This window comes from Puntigrus tetrazona, unplaced genomic scaffold, assembly GCF_018831695.1.
Source record: "Puntigrus tetrazona isolate hp1 unplaced genomic scaffold, ASM1883169v1 S000000008, whole genome shotgun sequence".
NCBI classification, from domain to species: Eukaryota; Metazoa; Chordata; class Actinopteri; order Cypriniformes; family Cyprinidae; genus Puntigrus; species Puntigrus tetrazona.
Window position 1 is genome coordinate 1,843,679 of NW_025047688.1, and position 17,711 is coordinate 1,861,389.

Sequence of the window (17,711 nt, forward strand, 5' to 3'; positions counted from 1 at the left end):
GACTTATTTCTTAAAATTATGATAAAAAGTAAGAATTCTGTAAAAAAATTGCAATTACATTTAAAACATAAAATAAAATATGGCAGAAACAAACTTCCATATAATTGTTCATCCAGTTAAAGTAAAAAGTTCACCCAAAAATAAAAATTCTGTCATCATTTACTCACCCTAGAGTAGGTCCAACCTGTATGAATGTCTTCATTCTGCCGAACACAGAGTAAGATATTTTGAATATTTTGAAGAAAGTTTGTAAGGCTGTTTTGGTCACCACTGACTTCCATAGCAGAAAAAAAACCCACTATGGGAGTCAATGGTGACCCAAAACAGCTCCCGTAGTGCATTATTTGTTGTAAATAAACTGAATCAGAGTTTCTCACTTCTCTGAGGTCAAGTTAATAAAGGCAATGGAAGCAAATTAAGGCCCTCAAATAATTCAAACACTTTCTGCACATTCAAAAGTTTTATTATCTTTGAATGTTGTTGTGTTTCATGGAATGCTTGATAAACCGACATGCATCTCTAATAAAACCATGTATAACATCTTATACATAGACCTCCAGAGTAATATCCAGGCAATGTCTGACCCTATACTATGCTCTTTTAATAGCAAAAGTGAACTCAAAATCTCATGATGCCTTTGCAGGGATTCTACAATCAAATCGTCAAAAGCAACTTCCAGCTTATCTGTTCTACTTATTCTCCTTCTGTGTGAGGATTGTCCAGCATTTCTTGTAACATTGTGCATGTGCGAGGAGATACTGTATCACTTAAATGATAAGATGTCGTCACATACACAAACGCAAAAGTGCATCTGCGTGGGTTCTTTCCTCTGTGCATCTGCTCTGAATGTTCATTCAGTAGGTATCAGTGCAGTAGATGTGTTTATGAAGGATGGAGATAGGATGAATGGAGGCACACTGACCCTGCGAGGTCTGTTTACACTGAGCGAAGGACATTATGTTCATTTATCTTCAATGTATTAGCATTCGGTTGCAGCACTGGTGATTCAGGAAGGAAACTGTGGGCATGAGTGAAGGTTTTACAGGTGTCAGTGCAGTCGTAAGCTGCCAGCATGTCAAAGTGCTTCACCTGGAGGCCGTATTGGTATTTGGGGCCCTGATGCCTTTGCCATGGCTGTCCACTGGATGCTTTTATGCTTCGTATCGGTTATGTTGTCATTGTGTGTAAGCTGTAACTTCACAGATGAAGGAAGCCGCTTGAGACACATGTGGCAGCTGTCAATGAGGGACGCGAAGATAAGAGACAAAGGTAAGATCGAATGTATACCAGCTTATTTATTCAAAACAGCTTTTCCACTATTCGTGTCAATGTTAATCCAACTATATAAAGAGAGAGAGAGAGAAAATGTTGTTGTTATTTCAGGGAATGGCATTAACACAATTCTTTTGTATTGCAGATGTTCGGAAATGTTGTGATTTACTGACTATGTTTTTATACGATGATTATATATGGATTAAAACTGAGCCCTTTTTTAAGTGGTGCATGCTGTTTCGTGAACTTAAAGATGCTGCATTTCACTGTCCTTTTATTGTGACCGTATTCAGCATCTCATACATGAATGGTTAAATGAGAAACCTGGAAAGGTTATCTTTAAAAAAAGTATTGTAATGCCAAGCTCTAAAATAGTTTGTTAGACCACAAATTATGTTTTAAAATCCTTATCGTTAGTCTTCATCCATAAAATCCCAAACAACTGAAGAAGTCGTGGGGCCCTGCAGTCAAAAAGACTGAGAAAGAATGCAGTGGATATTTCTGTTTCACATGACTGTATTTTGTGTCATAAATAATGTGTGTAAGTGGATTTGGCAAACATCCCAGTGCTTGATGAATTTTTTAGATTATTAGCAGACCAGTAGGCTTTTGTCATAACGTTTAACACAGAGCTGCACAGAGGACATGGTTTGACAACAGAACAAATGCTATTAGACTGTTTATATATATATATATATATATATTTGTTGCTTAAAAACAGAATGAATGTACAAGCACACCATAAAATGCATGCATAAATTCTCATACTCTGCAAATGATACATAATCATTATTAAGAGTAGTATGGTAAAGGGTGTTCTGAATATCCCCGATATTTTGTTTCATGCATATGCATATACGTATATGCATAGTACTCACTGAAAAAAAAAAACACTGACATTGACTAGTATTAGCACCGAGGCCATTAATATATGTTGGGTGTGTTGGCTGTGTTCACAAATACAGACATTCATGAACAGATCATATCATCAGGTCCTGTCAGCAATCATAGACGCAAGGACACAGATCTGACGCATGTTGATAAATTTTCACTGATAGCAACACCATGATGCAAGCTGTTGTTGTTGGTGGGGAGTTATTTGTACGAATCATTAGTAACTGTAGATTATATTTAACTCAATATAACCAGTGAGAACATAAAAGGATATAATCTTTTACAGAATAACCAAAATCATACTCTGAGTTGTAAGCAATGTAAGCAATGCTACGCTGTCATTGTCCACCAGTGTTGCTTCGCTGCTTCATGTTTTAATGAAGTGTGCGATTTCAGATGCAGCACATCATCATAACTACATTAAATATTGTTATTTTTGCTCTGAATGTCCCAGCAGCTGTAGACGAGTCTAATCCAGCTCGACATCAGCTCTTGTATTGCCGTGTTGGGATTGGTTTCCACCTACAGATTGTGATGAATGGCAGTGTGTGGGGCGTTCACGAGCCTTCTGAGTACAGTATGAGTTATTTCCCTGACTTTCATTAACACATACACGCATGAAACTGTCCAAATAGCCTACACACGTTATTATTCCCAGTTTTTCTTCATTTTCTATTTGTCTTTAAGGCTTGCTGAGGGTGTTTGCTGTCAGGCCGGGCATAGTGGGTATCTGTGGTGTGAAGAGTGAGCGATATTTGTGCATGAATCAGGAGGGAATCGCACATGGAAGGGTGAGAAAGGTCATCTGTCGCAAAAGACGCGAAACTCAATTGCAAAACATTGCATTTCTTAAAATCGCCTTTGTAAAATCAAACTCTGTAAAGCCTGATATATAAAGAGTCCAAAAATCTAATGTTTTTTAATGTATTGACCCAAAACATTTTCTCAATATGCCCGAATATGTCTTCTGTTTGTCATATTTGATACATCGTTTTATGGCTTATGTAGAATGCTTTAGAGGCCCAAACTGAGATAATACTTGGCTAGTGGTTGCAAAAAGCAACTAGCAGATTGTATGTGTTTTTCAGCATGTCTATAATTTAGATGCTTTATAATTATGTATCAAATGTGACACAATAGGCTTAATTCTCGTGCTTATGGGAAATAACAGCAATTTCATGCATCCTGAATCAATAACACATTTGCAATAAATGCATGTATTTATCAGATGTATCTCTCTTCTTTGTTGTAGAAGTTGTTCTCAAATGAATGCCTGTTTAAAGAGCACATGGAGGAAAACCATTACAACACATACTCCTCCCTAAGCGCTGGCCTTTTCCTGGCTTTGTCCCGTAAAGGGCAGCTGAAGAGAGGCAGGAGGGCGAGCCGCCACCGGACATGCACACATTTCCTTCCTCGCCAGCCTGTATCTCATTGAATTAACACATTATAACTTGACATCATGCAGCTTCAACATTTAGACATGACGTCTACACGATCTCAGAAAAACATGCGTATAAATAGTATGCGGTATCGATATGCACCAACAAAACCATGAGTTTTCATTTTTATTTGGCATACTATTTATACGCACTTTCACGAGAACGAGCTCAAAATATTCAGTTGTTGCTCACGAATGACACATGAAAAAAAGATGCATATATTGTGTCTTTTTTTTGAGGCTGTGACAGTTCCTATGTTGATGATGCAGTTCCGACTAATTTCTGGTTAACTATATATTTGCCAACAAAGCTATTTCAAAATGGTGGTTGAAGCGTGAAATGTCACAGAACTGTAAAGACTGTAAACGTTTATTTGTCTCCAATTTGTGTATAATTTAATTGTAAATTGATCTAAATGCATACCAGTGTTATTTTATCGTTATTTATATACTAACATTTTATTTATTAATATTTGTAATCAACTATTATTTTATGATGTCATGATTTTCAGTATGTTTTAATATTTCTATTTAATTAGAATAGTTAGTCAATTTAGTTAGTTTAAGTGCTTTAACTTAAATTGTAAAATTGTCAACTTTTTCAGCATTTCAACAACTGTTATTTTTAAAGGTTTTAGTTAACACTATTACAGACTTCAGGATTTTCTTTGAGCCATTTTGTCCTGCATGTTTGTTGTGTAATTTTACTACTATGTAGTGCACATCAAGGCCTCGGCAGATGCTAAGCTGCTATATTTATATATCTTGCTGTATGAAATAATCTGATGAACTCCAAATAAAGATGAACTTGCTTAATAAGTGCATGTTAGAATAAAAAAAATCATTAAAAACTGAACTGACTCCTTCCTAATAAAGTATTATGTATACGATAAATGCACAGACTTACGAGGGACTAAATACAAGACACGCCTGAACAAATGACATTAACAACATGAGGGAAAAACCACATCACATGGGGAGGGAAAACCCCACAGAAACTGGAAATAAACAGGTCCATATCCCTGTGTGTTTTTAGCTGGCTTGGCAGCTGCCAAGGAAATTAGTGGCAACAAAATGGAAACCACCACATTCTCTTAATAAGAAATATTGTTTTCTTTTATAAATGTGATATATCTCGATTGTCCACTGCATGCATTCACAGTGCAAGAGAGGACACCGTTAGACTTTGGGCTCAAACTCTGGAGAAACGGTCTTTTATTACCTCTTTTTCTTACGTTCGTTTTTTCGTTTGTTCGCTTTCCTTTTTCTGTTCTGTTTGGTTCTGATGTACTTCCGGTTTCTTGTTTTGGTTTTAATTTCCTCCTTTTCAACTGTTACTGACGTCTTTCCTGACTGTTGTACTGGTTTGAAGGTTTTCGTTTGGATTTCTCTCATTGACATAGCTTGCAGTACATTCTGAAGTATACTATATCTCAGATATTTGTTTTTCTGTATGTTAAATGATGTCAAAACAACAATTTAAAAATAGTTGAAAGCAGTTGAAAATGTGGCACAAAATAAATATCACCGCTACTCATCTTTGCTCCGGAGTATTATTCAAGACTTAGTCTATCCCATCATGCTTGTGAGGGATTATGGAAATCCTCCAAATGTTTGTTAAATATTAATATTAATTAGACATCGTTACATACGATATGGTGGAAAAACAAAGTGTTGCATGTCTTATGGTATTCAAGATTGTTTGGATTTAGTGGCACATTTCTTCGGGGGTTTAAGATCTGGCGCACATTCTCCACATCTTCAGTTCACCTTCTAATCATCTTAGTCAAATGACAATTAATCATTACAAACTCTATTTTTTCTCTATGTTCACACGTGTCCCTTATTTTTTAAAGGCCCTCCATTCACCTCTGCATCTGATCAGGGCCTCAGGCCTCCCTGTAAGCTGAGCTGCTAGAGGGAGACGCTGGGTGATCTGATCCCCTCTCACGATGACATGACTTCTCAGCACTCAAACCGATCAGATGTCTCTCTTTATCGCTAAGAGTCTGTCTCGGCATGTAATAGTGAGAGTTAAGAAGACCAGAGGAGAACCAAAATGAACAGATCGACACAAAGAACAAATTTCAGGCTAATCAGACAAGATGGACTTTATAACTCGGTTAGGTAAATCAGCCCTGTGTCGTTTGTTTGCTTCATTATCACAGTGTGCTCTTCTACTTTCCTTACCTTGTTTCTACTTCTTTTGCTGTCTTTCCCCAGTCTAATCTGAAATGAACTGCATATGTTTGGGTACTGTTAAGATGAGCGTTTGAAGTGAGTCATGGCTAATCCAGATGAACTGGAGTCTGCAGCAAGTGTAGATGTTGGGGCTGATATAAATGGAGGATCTATTCCCTGTAGAGACACAACACAGACAGATGGTCAGGTAAGACCACAGAGCAACTCCTTTATGTTTGCATGCACAAGTGAGGCTCTAATTGTCCTATCGGCCATATGGACTGAAAAAATGGTGTAGGATTTACTTTTCAATCAGCTAGTGAATTGCTATAAAATTTCACATACATTATAATTATATAAAAACATTATGAACACATCAAGCATGGCATTTTGAAGTCTAGAAGACTAGAATAGTATTTTCTTGTAAAATGTACTTCAGTTATGTTATTTACAACTTTGGAAAATAATTTTTACAGTGTAGTATTATTCTTAGATCTCACCCTTGATCATGGTGAATTTGATGTCAATTTGTTGAATTATGATTCATTTATTTCAAAGTAATGTAAAAATTAACATCAATGACAAAAGCATATGACAAAAGTTAGCGTTTTAGCATTAGCATTTGTTTCTTTGGTATCCCATCAGATCCTATCCATTGGTTGATAACCATTTCAAATATTTCCTTTGACTTAATTTGAAATAACGCTGCAGTAAAATTCTGCAGCACAAAATGACCGAAACAAAAGTATAAAAATGAAAGCTACTTCAAAATTTAAATAAATATGTTAGTATTTAAATGATAAAACAACGGCTGTTTGCTTTGCACTGCTAAAAAGGACATTGTCCATTAATTTGACTGATTTCCATTAGCAATAAAAATGCAACATGATAAAGTTACAACACAAAAAAAAAAAAAAAAAAAAAAAAAAACCCAGTTACAACATGTAACCTGTACAAAGTTATTTTTAAGAATAAAATAAAATGTATGATACATAAAGAAGATTGCTGGATCACTTTTGAGTCTTCATGTTTCGACACAGGGTACAACCGATCAGATATATCCTGAGAAAATAGAGGTGGTTTCTGTAACTGAGAATGACATTGCCTCTATGGATACCCCGACCCTGCTCAACGCCAGTCCGCTGGACAGTTCAAGTGCCAGTCCTGCTCCAGATGACAACACCATCAAACCAACCAAAGACCCTCTCACAGAAACCCCTTCAGCACAGCCCAGCCTGTCAATGCCACTTACCAAAGTCCAGCCCTTTGTTACAGGTAACAATATACATCATCAAAAAGTGTATTCAATTTCATGTCTTATTTATAAAAAAAACCAAAAACAAGCAAGTTTGTGGCTGTGTGGATTATAATTACATTCATAATTCCTGAATTCTGCATGATCCTTTAATAATGCTGTCAGAAGCATTAGTCAAAAATCACCCAAAGACATTTTAGTCATGCTATCCATCAGCAACAATTAAATTTGCTGTATTAGTAAATTTGTATTTGCACCATAATAAAATACACAGTGATTCTGTATGTTTCTGAAGCTCAACTAGTAACACGCGATCGAACTAGATATCGATAAAATGTGTTAAGTGTCTTCTAAATGCATACATATGAATCTCTCTTGTCTCGTGCATCTTATCATCTCATGAAACTGATATCAAGAGGACAAAACACTTAGGGGAAGACTATTTGCACGCAGGATGGAGATACTGATCGGGGCCTGTGTCCTGCTCACCCTCACTATTGTGCTTGGAATTGGATTGGGTGGTGAGTAAATGACTTTAGGGAGCACTCAATACACCACAAAAAGTCAGTGTATTAAATATGTGTTACCACAGAAAAATGCATTATTAACCACACAGTCAACCAGCGGCTGATAGCGGTCTTCCTTACACTAACTCATGTATCGCTCTAGACCAAAGCATGGGTTATGGTACCCTCTTTTAAGGACATATCCTGGCATAAAAAATAGCCTCCAGATACGTTCCTTTAATGGCAGATGGTATGACGACTATACCTGTCTGGAGTATTCCATTATTATGGACCCCACATTTTGTTTTGCCTGTACACATTTCGCACGACCAGGGACTGGTCACACAGAGAGGAGGTTTACGCATGATGGGTATAAGAACTGGCATAAAGCAACAAAATCTTTCAAAATACACAATTCCAGTGCAATGCACAAATTCTCTATGGATGCATGGGCTCAGGAAGGAACGGGAGGTTCAGGAAGCAGGATGGTTCATAAATGACATGTAAAAGCAGTACAGGGAAATAGGGAATACATATGCTAGCAGTTGTTGAATCACTGAGATTCCCCGTTTTTCAGACAATTGCACAAAGAGGCCACAGAGAAGATGAGAATTCTGTCAACCGAGGAAACTTTTTTTGAGCTGTTGCATCCTAGATCGAAAAAGCTGGATTTTTTCCCTTAATAGCTGATGAAAGCAGAAACGTCAACAAAAAAAAAGCAGGCGTCTGTGGTGATATCTGCACAGTGGCGTTCAGTAGAGGTATTCCTGCATTCCTGCATATTCCTGCTCCTCGAAATTGAACCATTGCAAACTCCAGTCGAAGTAAAGAGACTCTCTGAGACAAGGTGAACCTGTCAGCATTCAGCCCTGACAGCAGCTCAAAAAAACCCCAGTGATTCAAGCAACCTTTACAGACATAATCAGCCAGTCAAACGCTCTGCGAAAAATTGAAGCAAAAGGAATTTTTTCCCTCATTGACGGCCAATTCACGCCGCAGCTTACTTTATTTGAAGATGTGTTTCGAGTCACAAAATTTGGATCTTATCAGCTACAGTATCCAGAGCTGGATCCTGCCTCTGCCACAGACCTTGTGCAGTCAGTTATCGTGACACTCTCGAAATATGGACCAGAGCACAGGGCCAGTGTACAAAGCATGGCATTTCTACTCAGCTGTGATCTGACAAAAGACAGACACAGTAACCACACCACTTGGACATGACACCACTGAAATGAAATGTGTCTGCACATGGTCTAATCAGTGAAATGAGTCAGCTCTTTTCTCCAAAGTCATGGGAAGCGTTGAAAGGTGTTTCTGCTTTAAACCCAATGCAGAATTCATTCCTTGTCAAGGACCATTTGTAACCTATGACTCTATGGGATCACAAATAAAAACTTGTCTGCTGAAGTACACCAAGTGTGACGGCCACTAGAGAGAACAGGGGGTGACTGTAAGCACCACACTGGACTTTCTGTCCTTGCTCAGCCTGTCCAAGGACGCCTTCATCAATTTTAGCAGACTTCTTTGTATCTCCGTTACACTTCCTGTCTCCTCATCATCATGTGAGAACAGCTTTTCCTGCTTAAAGCACATGATAAACTACTTGAGAAGTACCAGTGGATATGATCGAAATAGAAACTTGGCAACGTTAGCAATCAACTCAAAACAGATGCAGGTCATCATCGACTCATTTCCCAAAAGGAATTTCTTAAAAGGAATAGTTCAGCCAAGAATTAAAATCAGAGCATTTTTTACTTACCCTGAAGTCGTCCTAGGTGTATACGACTTTCTTCTTTCAGATGAACAGTTTTTTTAAAACAATTTATCCTGGCTCTTCCAAGTGGAAGAGTGACCATTGGTGGATAGTGACCATTATTTTGACGCTCCGTAAAATTAGTTATATTCACAGGTACTGTGACATAAAACCAACCTATATGCCTTCAGGGGGGTTATCACATATTCTCTAAAGCAGATTGATGGGTTTTTGTAACAAAAATATTTCTAATTTTCAAATTATAACCTAAATAGCCATAATATCTGACTTCTACCACATGAGAGTGCGTCTTGGCCAATTTCTGCCTCAAAGTATGACTTAAGTTGCCTCATACTTAATGTCAAATCAGGTAGTTAGGTTATTTAGGTTATAATTTGAAAGCTACATATACATACAAATATTCATAGTCATCATAGTTAAACTTTGAGAGCAGTGAATGGGAGAGTACCACAAAAATATTTTGCATTCTCATTTGCTCAAATAGCAAAAGAAAAACTCCAGAGACTGATAAGGGCCGTTATCATTATCATTATTTGTGCTTTGATGCAAAGGTATTATAAATGTACATAAAAAAAAATGTTATTAAAAAAAATAAATAAATAACAACCTGAAATGCCTTTACGCAGACTTTAAAATGGTCATGAACACATTGTCAGATATTAAATAAATAATTTGGTAAATTAACTTTTTAATTATCAAATTTAATAACTTTATACTAAAACAAAGTGATGTGACATTAAAAACAAACATGATCTAACAATGAACAAAAGTACACTTAAAAATAAACACTGATCATTCAAAATATTAATTTACCCTATAATCTGCAGAAGAATAATTTGATACATATTTGTAATAACATGAAGCTCAGTAAATTATGATAATTGTAACTTTTTTTGTGTGTAAAATATACCTTTAACTCTACTTAAAATAGCCGCCAACACTCATCTATGCCATTCTAATGAGCTGGTAGTGTAGATTAAGGTATCTTGTTTTTTCGCAAAGATGGACCTACACAACTGCACTGAATAATTAACAGATTAGACTGGATTAGATTGCACAACACAAGATCTACAAACCTTCATAAGATGTCACCAACTCAGGTTGCACAATCCAATACAGGCCACAGCCCTGCATTATGCTATCAGCTTACTGTACAGCCCTAAAGTGGTGGTGATTGACTGTTATAAAGTAGTGAATTAATTCATAAGACACTAAGCAAAAAAACAATGAATGGAAGGGTTAACTTGCAGTGTACTATGTCACCGTTGTTATAATTAAAGATAAATGCATATAATGAGATAAACGTTTATAAGTATCACTTATCCCACACATTTAATTCTCATATTTCCACTTCAGTTGGGTTAAGCTGTACAGGGAAGTTTCGATGTGTCTCTGGGTGTGTTAGACTGTCTGCACAGTGTGATGGACACTTCGATTGTGAACACGGAGAAGATGAGCTCAGCTGCGGTGAGTATCAGCACACTTAGCGTTAGCGTTAGCATTCAATGTTGCTGCGCTGTCTGCCTGTGCATGTTGCTGTTCTGTACTTCAGGTGCTTATCTGCTCTGTGCAGTTTGTGCTGAGTGGGAAGAGCTTTCTGCTTGCAAACAGCTTGGATATCTGAGGTGCTCATTGACCTTGACCGGCGTCTGGAGGACAGTTTGTGCATTTTTGTCTGATCTGGGACCACTGAGCTTTCCACTATTAAACACAGCAAAACTAAACGTTTAGACTTACTGGAAACAGCTTGGATATCTGAGGTACTGAATGCCATTAGACCTATTCAGACCAGTGACCCTCCTAGACATACATCAAAACTATGAATTTTGTAGATAAATCATTTAGCACTAGACTAGCACCACAGAAATTTGTAATACAGACTCAGTTTTAGCACTAGACTGGACACAGGCCAGTCAAACTACAAACTTTCTAAGCTTTTTGATGAAGATTTTGTGAAGTTTATTCATTGAAAAACTTCCTAAAAATGACAAAGACATTTGATAATTTGACATTTGATGCTACACTGCACACTCCCAATACGCTACTGCTGATACCATAACATGAGGTTTTATGCTACTTTTCTTCTTCTCTCTGTTAGATATGTGGAGTCGAAAGCTCTTCCTCTGTCTTCTATTGAGCAGGACTTCCAAAGTAACCTGGTGTCAATAACTATGAACAGCACAAATCTCCAACAGGCCATCAAGATACACAACATAACCAGTTTCAGGTATTCACATCCTCTTCATAATTAAGAAAAAAAATTCTTGTACTGATCACTTTCAAGCAGCAAAGATCAAAGTTCAGCTCCAATCCTCCAAACTATTTGTCTAATTATCAAGTATTCCTGATGCTTTTGTCAGATACTGTTTTACGTAGGATACTATATGGCAGGGAAGTATGCAGTTTTGGACGCAGCCATAGTCCATTGTCAATCCACCTTATTTTTCAAATCAGAAATAAGATATATCCATTAGACACTTTGGGTAAATAACTAGCACAATACCCAAGCGCAATAAATATGTTATATTAGATTACTACTTTAACTGTTTTTTTTTTAAATAAGGTGGACAGTGTAGTGACAACCCACAGCTCAAACAAAATACAACCCCGCATCACATGTTCCATGAGCTCAGTGTTGTGATTACGCGTTCATCGCCTATTGAAATGGATTCACAAACATCAAACATACTGTTTTTGAAATGTACAATTTCAATGATAGTTTAAAACAACACCCTTTTAGCTTGTCAAAACAGCTCTGTTCACAGCAAGCCATTTTAAGCGCATGTCCATTTGAGGGCATGACCATACTTTTGTTACAATTTCAATGATAGTTTAAAACAACACCGACTGTTCACAGCAATTGAACTATTTGACACTTCATTGAACTAACAGCAGCGAGAACCAATAGTTTCGTAGTGCAGCATCGGACAAAAAAGGAGGAGCCTTCTAATGCACAGAACTTTATAAATAAATTAATTAATTAGTAGGTACATAGAATGTAAAAAAGTATACTTTTATCTTATACTCGTTTCTTCTGTAGGTGAAGCTGAATCAGGAATGATTTAAGCGAACATAGATGCAGTTAGGTTAATCGGGGGCACATTCAATTCTAAAAAAACATAACCCACTACATCTTCAACAGCTCAAATGTCGGGAGTAAATGATAAATGCTATGTTCATTATTACATACACAACAAAACACCTCAATCACTTAGGAGACATTCTTGTCTTGTCTTGTCATAGAGACTAGTGAGGCAATACTATCTCAAGGACAGTCTGGTGCTTCTGACTCACAACCTTCTTTTTAAAAGAATCTGCTACCTATTATTCAAATGCAAGTTTAGAGCAGTGGAAGGTAGTGCTCTTGTTGTTTCTCCGATCACGAATGCAGACACGGTGTTGTGTTCACGAGGCGTGATGCAAAGCGACACATAAAAAGACAGTACTAAGTCTTGATAATCTTGATGATTATGTCTCCACTGGATGCAACAAAAATCTTTTTGGTTATCTTTTTTGAATAAATGGGCTTTTATGCTGATAAAATATCCAGCATTTTAAATGACTTCCACTTCAGTCCACTTAATCATTTCTAACCACTTTTATACTTTATTGAACTTTTATATGTGGACTGAAAGCAAGATGCACGCAGAGTGTTGTGACAACGGTGATATTACTTCGTTTACACTCACCTAAAACCTGTATTCGCCAGAAACTTTATACTATAATGTCCCACCCTCAGGAGAGAAAACTGAAACTACTGCTCACTGTGCAATGCGAAAGTCAAACATACAATCATTTTACTGCTTAAAACTGTAACTGATTCTTAAAACTGTAAATATATGATTGACTATGATTGTGTACAGCAAATTCAGGGCATTTTTATCATTTTTTTAACAGAGCCTTTAGAATGACCTCTTACCTTATTTCTGACGCATTATATTGCTTTTGTACTGTTTTAGACCTGGAAAGCTGTCTGCTGGCAGCAGAGGAATGCATTCTATTTTTACATTACTTTGCTCTGTAGCCAACAGCTTTGAATCTCCTCTTTGCACTCTTTGAATGTAATGCTTCCACTGCTGCTATGTGTTTCATTTCTGTTAAGCACCGGAGATTAGTATGATTCCACAAAATCTTTAAGTCTAAAGTAATTAATGTTTTGTAGATTTACTCAGCATGCATAAACTTTCTGTTTCTGTCATGGGTTTCCAAAAAGTAGACCTTCTACCATTTTTTCCCCATGGCAGAAACAGCTTCAGATAAATTAAGCCCATGAATGGCATCCCGTTTCTTAAACATCTATATGATTTTGTTGGCTTCTCTTTCCGTAGTAAAACCCAGTGCAGTCTGGGAATGATAACAACACTTAAGTGCATAGGTAAGTCGTATCTTTAGTACTTTTTGTTGGTTTACAGGTACAGTTACAAATGTCTTGCAAAACTGTCATGACAGTAGTGATGCATAAAGCACAGCCCAAACTAAAGTCATTTTTAAACCAGCTTTTAGCTGGGCAATGCAAAGCATCTAAAAATCTGCCTTGATATGTTCTTCAATCACATAGTTTTTGTTCTTCATTCCCCCTCTGAGAGCAATATTCAATATCAGTATTCAAGGTATTCAATGTTTCAAATGTTTAAATTGATAAAACTTCATGGTTAAAAACTTGTTAGCTATGCCAAGTTATTTCTTTTTTGCTCATTTAAATTAATTTACATCAAATGAACAGGACACTTGAGTAATAGAATTAAAATGAGGTTAACTACATGACAAAGTCTTCTAGAAAAAGCAGGTCACCCTTATGTTGACGCCACCATATGGAAGTCACATCACTCGTTACAGTAATATTAAAAATAATGTTTACTACTTTCGTTCACATGCCTGTGTGCTATTCACTCGTTTAGAGCTAAAAAATACATAATGTCCAGAGAACAAAATAAAAGATAAACAGATCTTTGATATGAAGTGGCCACCGTTAATTAAAAAACCTCATACATCCAGGCCAACAGATGGAATAATAGTCATTTCACTTTCTTCCTTGCAACTGCTTGCAAAATACTTTTTCTTGCTCAGAACTGAGTTTATATCGTGTTTTAATATGTAGGTTTATATCTCACCAATTATGAGTTTTTATTTAGTTCTCAAAATTGTGAGAAATCATGACTGAATAGCAAGAAAAGAGTCCGAATTGTGAGAAAAAGTTGCAATTAACAGAAAAAAAAAGCGAACATTTGATCTATTTCTGCGTAGCTTGTGGTTCCAGACCTAAGTTCAGCACTCGTATAGTGGGCGGTAACCTGTCTGCTGAGGGTCAGTTCCCCTGGCAGGTGAGCCTGCACTTTCAGAACGAGCACCTGTGTGGAGGCTCCATTATATCGTCTCTCTGGATCCTGACTGCTGCACACTGTGTGTACGGGTGAGTTTGCAAAGTTCTCATGAAACAGTACTCAGACAGCCACAGGGAACCGATCATATTCTGCTGCTGCTTTCCATGCAGGTTTGCATACCCTGTGCTGTGGAGCGTCTACGTGGGTTTGACTGATCAGCCAGTCAATGCGGCGGACTCTCTCGCTGTGGAGAAGATCATTTATCACAGCCGCTACAGACCCAAGGGCTTGGATCATGATATAGCTCTGATGAAACTGGTGCAGCCCCTCAGCTTCAATGGTACCTTCTGCAAAAGGGTTTTTCTTTAAGGGCTCACAAACCTTTTTTTTCTTTTGTACTCTACTCTGAGGTCCACCTATACTGCTATCAAGATTTTTACATCAAACTAATTCAGAATGTGAATCAGTGAGCGAGGCTAAACAGAAAGTAATGTAGAAGCAAGGCCTGTTCTGCAGAGGAAGTGCTTATTTAGAGTGGGACTTTCCACTAGCTTTCGTTTTGATCACCTGGCTTCAGTATAAGCTTTTTTTAGACTAACAACAAATTATTTTATAGTCCAATGACTCCTCTTATGGAGGAGGAGGAGTTTAGTTTTTTCAGTTCATGGCCTCAAACGGAAAGTGGTTTTGTAGAACCACATGGGTGATGTTTATTTCCCAAGCTAGTGTAATGATTGCCAGTTATTCAAATGGAATTTAATATTATCTTAATAAGCTACATCATCCATGTCCTTGTTTTGCATTCATTTTGACAAATGTCTTATCACTTTTTTCAGGTTTTGTGGAGCCTATTTGTCTGCCGAACTTTGGGGAGGAGTTTGAGGATGGTAAAATGTGCTGGATCTCAGGATGGGGCGCCACAGAGGACGGAGGTGAGTCTGGGAATTACTCACCATTACTCACCAAACAGACGGCGAACAACTAGGAAACATAAGACTACTATGTACTGTGTCGCCTCAGTTTGCTTGTGTTTGGGCCTAAAAGTTCTGAGCACACCAAATATTACAGCCAGTGGCCAACTAGCACATATTCTCTGTGACAGTGTGTCAAGAAATAACTCACTAATCACTACCTGAAGCTGACAATCCTCATCCTTTCAAAAAGGGAAAGCGAAATCCGGTTGTCAAATATATAAAATAGTGCATGCTTACTAAGATTTATTCAAGACTACTACTTTAATGATAAATAAATGCACATTCGTTTCGCTTATGTTTTTATTCGATTTATTGCGGTGTGACATTCACATCTCGAAAATGTATTTCTTTCTACATTTATATGTTATAAATAGAATTATGTGAGAATATAGATACTTATTTCAATTGAGAAATTTGTTTTCCAACGCTTTCACTTGAAGCCTTTGTATATAATGCATTATAAAGGTCATTCACAATGTGCATTGTAATAACAGCATATTTTGTCATATATAATTAAAATGCATATTGTGGCAATGAATTAAGTGTTACATTAACCGTGTAATACATTATAATGTGCTTTACAAGGAATAATTAAGGCATAATACGTAAAAGGCTTCAAGTAAAGTGTTACCATATGTCCCCAGAATGCTGTTATCAGTAGCTTGTGGGCTAATTTAACCAGCTAAACATTATTCCTCATGGGGAAGTCCAGTTCTCGGCTGTTCAGATGAACAGATTGCAGTTTTGTTTAGTGCCAAACAATAAAACTACAGTCCGCTGATAAAAGATTTTGTTGTAGCTCTTGTGCCCCCGATACTCGAATGAATTATGCTGTGCTAGCCACCGAACAAAAGAACAACATATCTATTCTTCAAGCAGATCACACGTCCTGTTGTTCTGTTAGGTGAAGGAAGCATTTCGCTGCATTCAGCTACAGTCCCACTGATCTCTACAAAGGCCTGCAGCCAGCCGGAGGTTTATCAAGGTTATATATCACCAGGCATGATCTGCGCAGGGTACTTGGAGGGAGGAACGGACTCCTGCCAGGTATTTCATATCACCACGGATTTCTACTTCACTTTATACCGACACTATACCGAATATAACATTATCATGCACACTAAATTACACTTAATTCATACAGTCCATAATAAGCATTGGTTATTATATGACTGAATACTGATCAAGTGTGGAATATTACTTTGTATGTCAACAAAGTAGGCTACAATACCTGAAGGACCTACAGGACAGGGAAACTTCTTGTCTATGTTGGTAACAGGGTGACAGCGGTGGTCCGTTGGCTTGCGAGGATTCCTTCACCTGGAAATTGGTGGGAGCCACGAGCTGGGGACAAGGCTGTGCAGAAAAAAACAAACCTGGGGTTTACACGCGCATCACACAGTCCCTCACCTGGATACATCTGCAGATGGAGGTCAGCCTCTGATGACTGTCTGTGAACCCAACACCAGAAAAATTTGGGCAAAATGTCACATACTTTGTGCAATGCTGCGACTCAATTCTTGAAAGTAAAATAAAATGATTGTGAAAATACCAGAACCAAGGCAACTGGAAAAATGGGTGGGTTGCACTCTGTGGTCTAATGGCCTGGAACGAGCTATTTTTATTGAGAAAGCGCCTGAGGACCTGATATCAAGAGCTATGATTCAGTGCCCTCTTGTGGCTAAAAAAAAAAGGAATACGATAATAAAACGATTATTTCTTTGCTTCTTTTCATACAGAGAGAAGAAATACTACATCCCTCTGCTACCAGCTCTGATTATTGAGACACAAAACCGAATCCAAATAAAGACTCCACACAGAAAAACTCCAAAGCCTGCCACAGGTTGCACCGGTCACTGTATTTCACAGAGGCACAGCGGAACAAACCATTATATTACGTTCACTCGAATCTAACAAAAGGTTTTATTTGGTGTAAGTAGTCTTATACAGTACTTGCTATCGTTTGAAGAAATACCTGCCAAACACTCATCTGATGTGTCACCATGAATGACTAAATACACAGATATTTCAAGAGACAGGCAGGTGACAATGTGCTCATGATTAATATGCAATAAATACGGAAGGAAAAAAAG

The 17,711-nt window shown here is 37.4% G+C and overlaps 2 protein-coding genes and 1 long non-coding RNA gene across 4 annotated transcripts; 2 read left to right on the forward strand and 1 right to left on the reverse strand.

The window, feature by feature from the left end:
* Positions 1 to 1,101: 1,101 nt before the first annotated feature.
* On the reverse strand, positions 1,102 to 17,323 carry LOC122332316. The gene is made up of 4 exons (XR_006248472.1): positions 17,114 to 17,323; positions 16,850 to 16,974; positions 5,798 to 5,965; positions 1,102 to 1,235 (listed from the first exon to the last, which is right to left on the reverse strand). It is a non-coding gene; the product is annotated as an uncharacterized LOC122332316 (long non-coding RNA).
* On the forward strand, positions 1,131 to 3,606 carry fgf9 (fibroblast growth factor 9). 2 transcript variants are annotated; one of them, XM_043229635.1, is made up of 4 exons: positions 1,131 to 1,269; positions 2,621 to 2,743; positions 2,854 to 2,957; positions 3,419 to 3,606. In XM_043229635.1, the coding sequence occupies exons 1-4, from the start codon at positions 1,131 to 1,133 to the stop codon at positions 3,602 to 3,604; spliced, it is 552 nt and encodes a 183-aa protein (XP_043085570.1). In that variant the 3' UTR covers positions 3,605 to 3,606. The 2 variants fall into 2 exon arrangements, with proteins under 2 accessions (XP_043085570.1, XP_043085571.1); XM_043229636.1 differs by having other exon boundaries at positions 2,624 to 2,743.
* tmprss3a (transmembrane serine protease 3a) lies at positions 5,892 to 17,659 on the forward strand. Its single transcript, XM_043229639.1, has 13 exons — positions 5,892 to 5,996; positions 6,829 to 7,063; positions 7,460 to 7,564; positions 10,680 to 10,790; positions 10,897 to 10,948; positions 11,422 to 11,550; positions 13,652 to 13,698; positions 14,568 to 14,733; positions 14,815 to 14,984; positions 15,481 to 15,576; positions 16,523 to 16,665; positions 16,898 to 17,050; positions 17,358 to 17,659. The coding sequence occupies exons 1-13, from the start codon at positions 5,892 to 5,894 to the stop codon at positions 17,400 to 17,402; spliced, it is 1,557 nt and encodes a 518-aa protein (XP_043085574.1). The 3' UTR covers positions 17,403 to 17,659.
* Positions 17,660 to 17,711: the final 52 nt, after the last annotated feature.

Excerpts from the sequence above, each read along its gene's own strand:
- fgf9 (XM_043229635.1), top strand. The coding sequence starts at position 1,131 with ATGGCTGTCCACTGGATGCTTTTATGCTTCGTATCGGTTATGTTGTCA. Across the intron at positions 2,744-2,853 it reads TCACGAGCCTTCTGAGTACA|GCTTGCTGAGGGTGTTTGCT; the intron begins GTATGAGTTATT and ends TTTGTCTTTAAG. Across the intron at positions 2,958-3,418 it reads AGGGAATCGCACATGGAAGG|AAGTTGTTCTCAAATGAATG; the intron begins GTGAGAAAGGTC and ends TCTTTGTTGTAG.
- tmprss3a (XM_043229639.1), top strand. The coding sequence starts at position 5,892 with ATGGCTAATCCAGATGAACTGGAGTCTGCAGCAAGTGTAGATGTTGGG. Across the intron at positions 5,997-6,828 it reads CAACACAGACAGATGGTCAG|GGTACAACCGATCAGATATA; the intron begins GTAAGACCACAG and ends GTTTCGACACAG. Across the intron at positions 7,565-10,679 it reads GCTTGGAATTGGATTGGGTG|TTGGGTTAAGCTGTACAGGG; the intron begins GTGAGTAAATGA and ends TTTCCACTTCAG.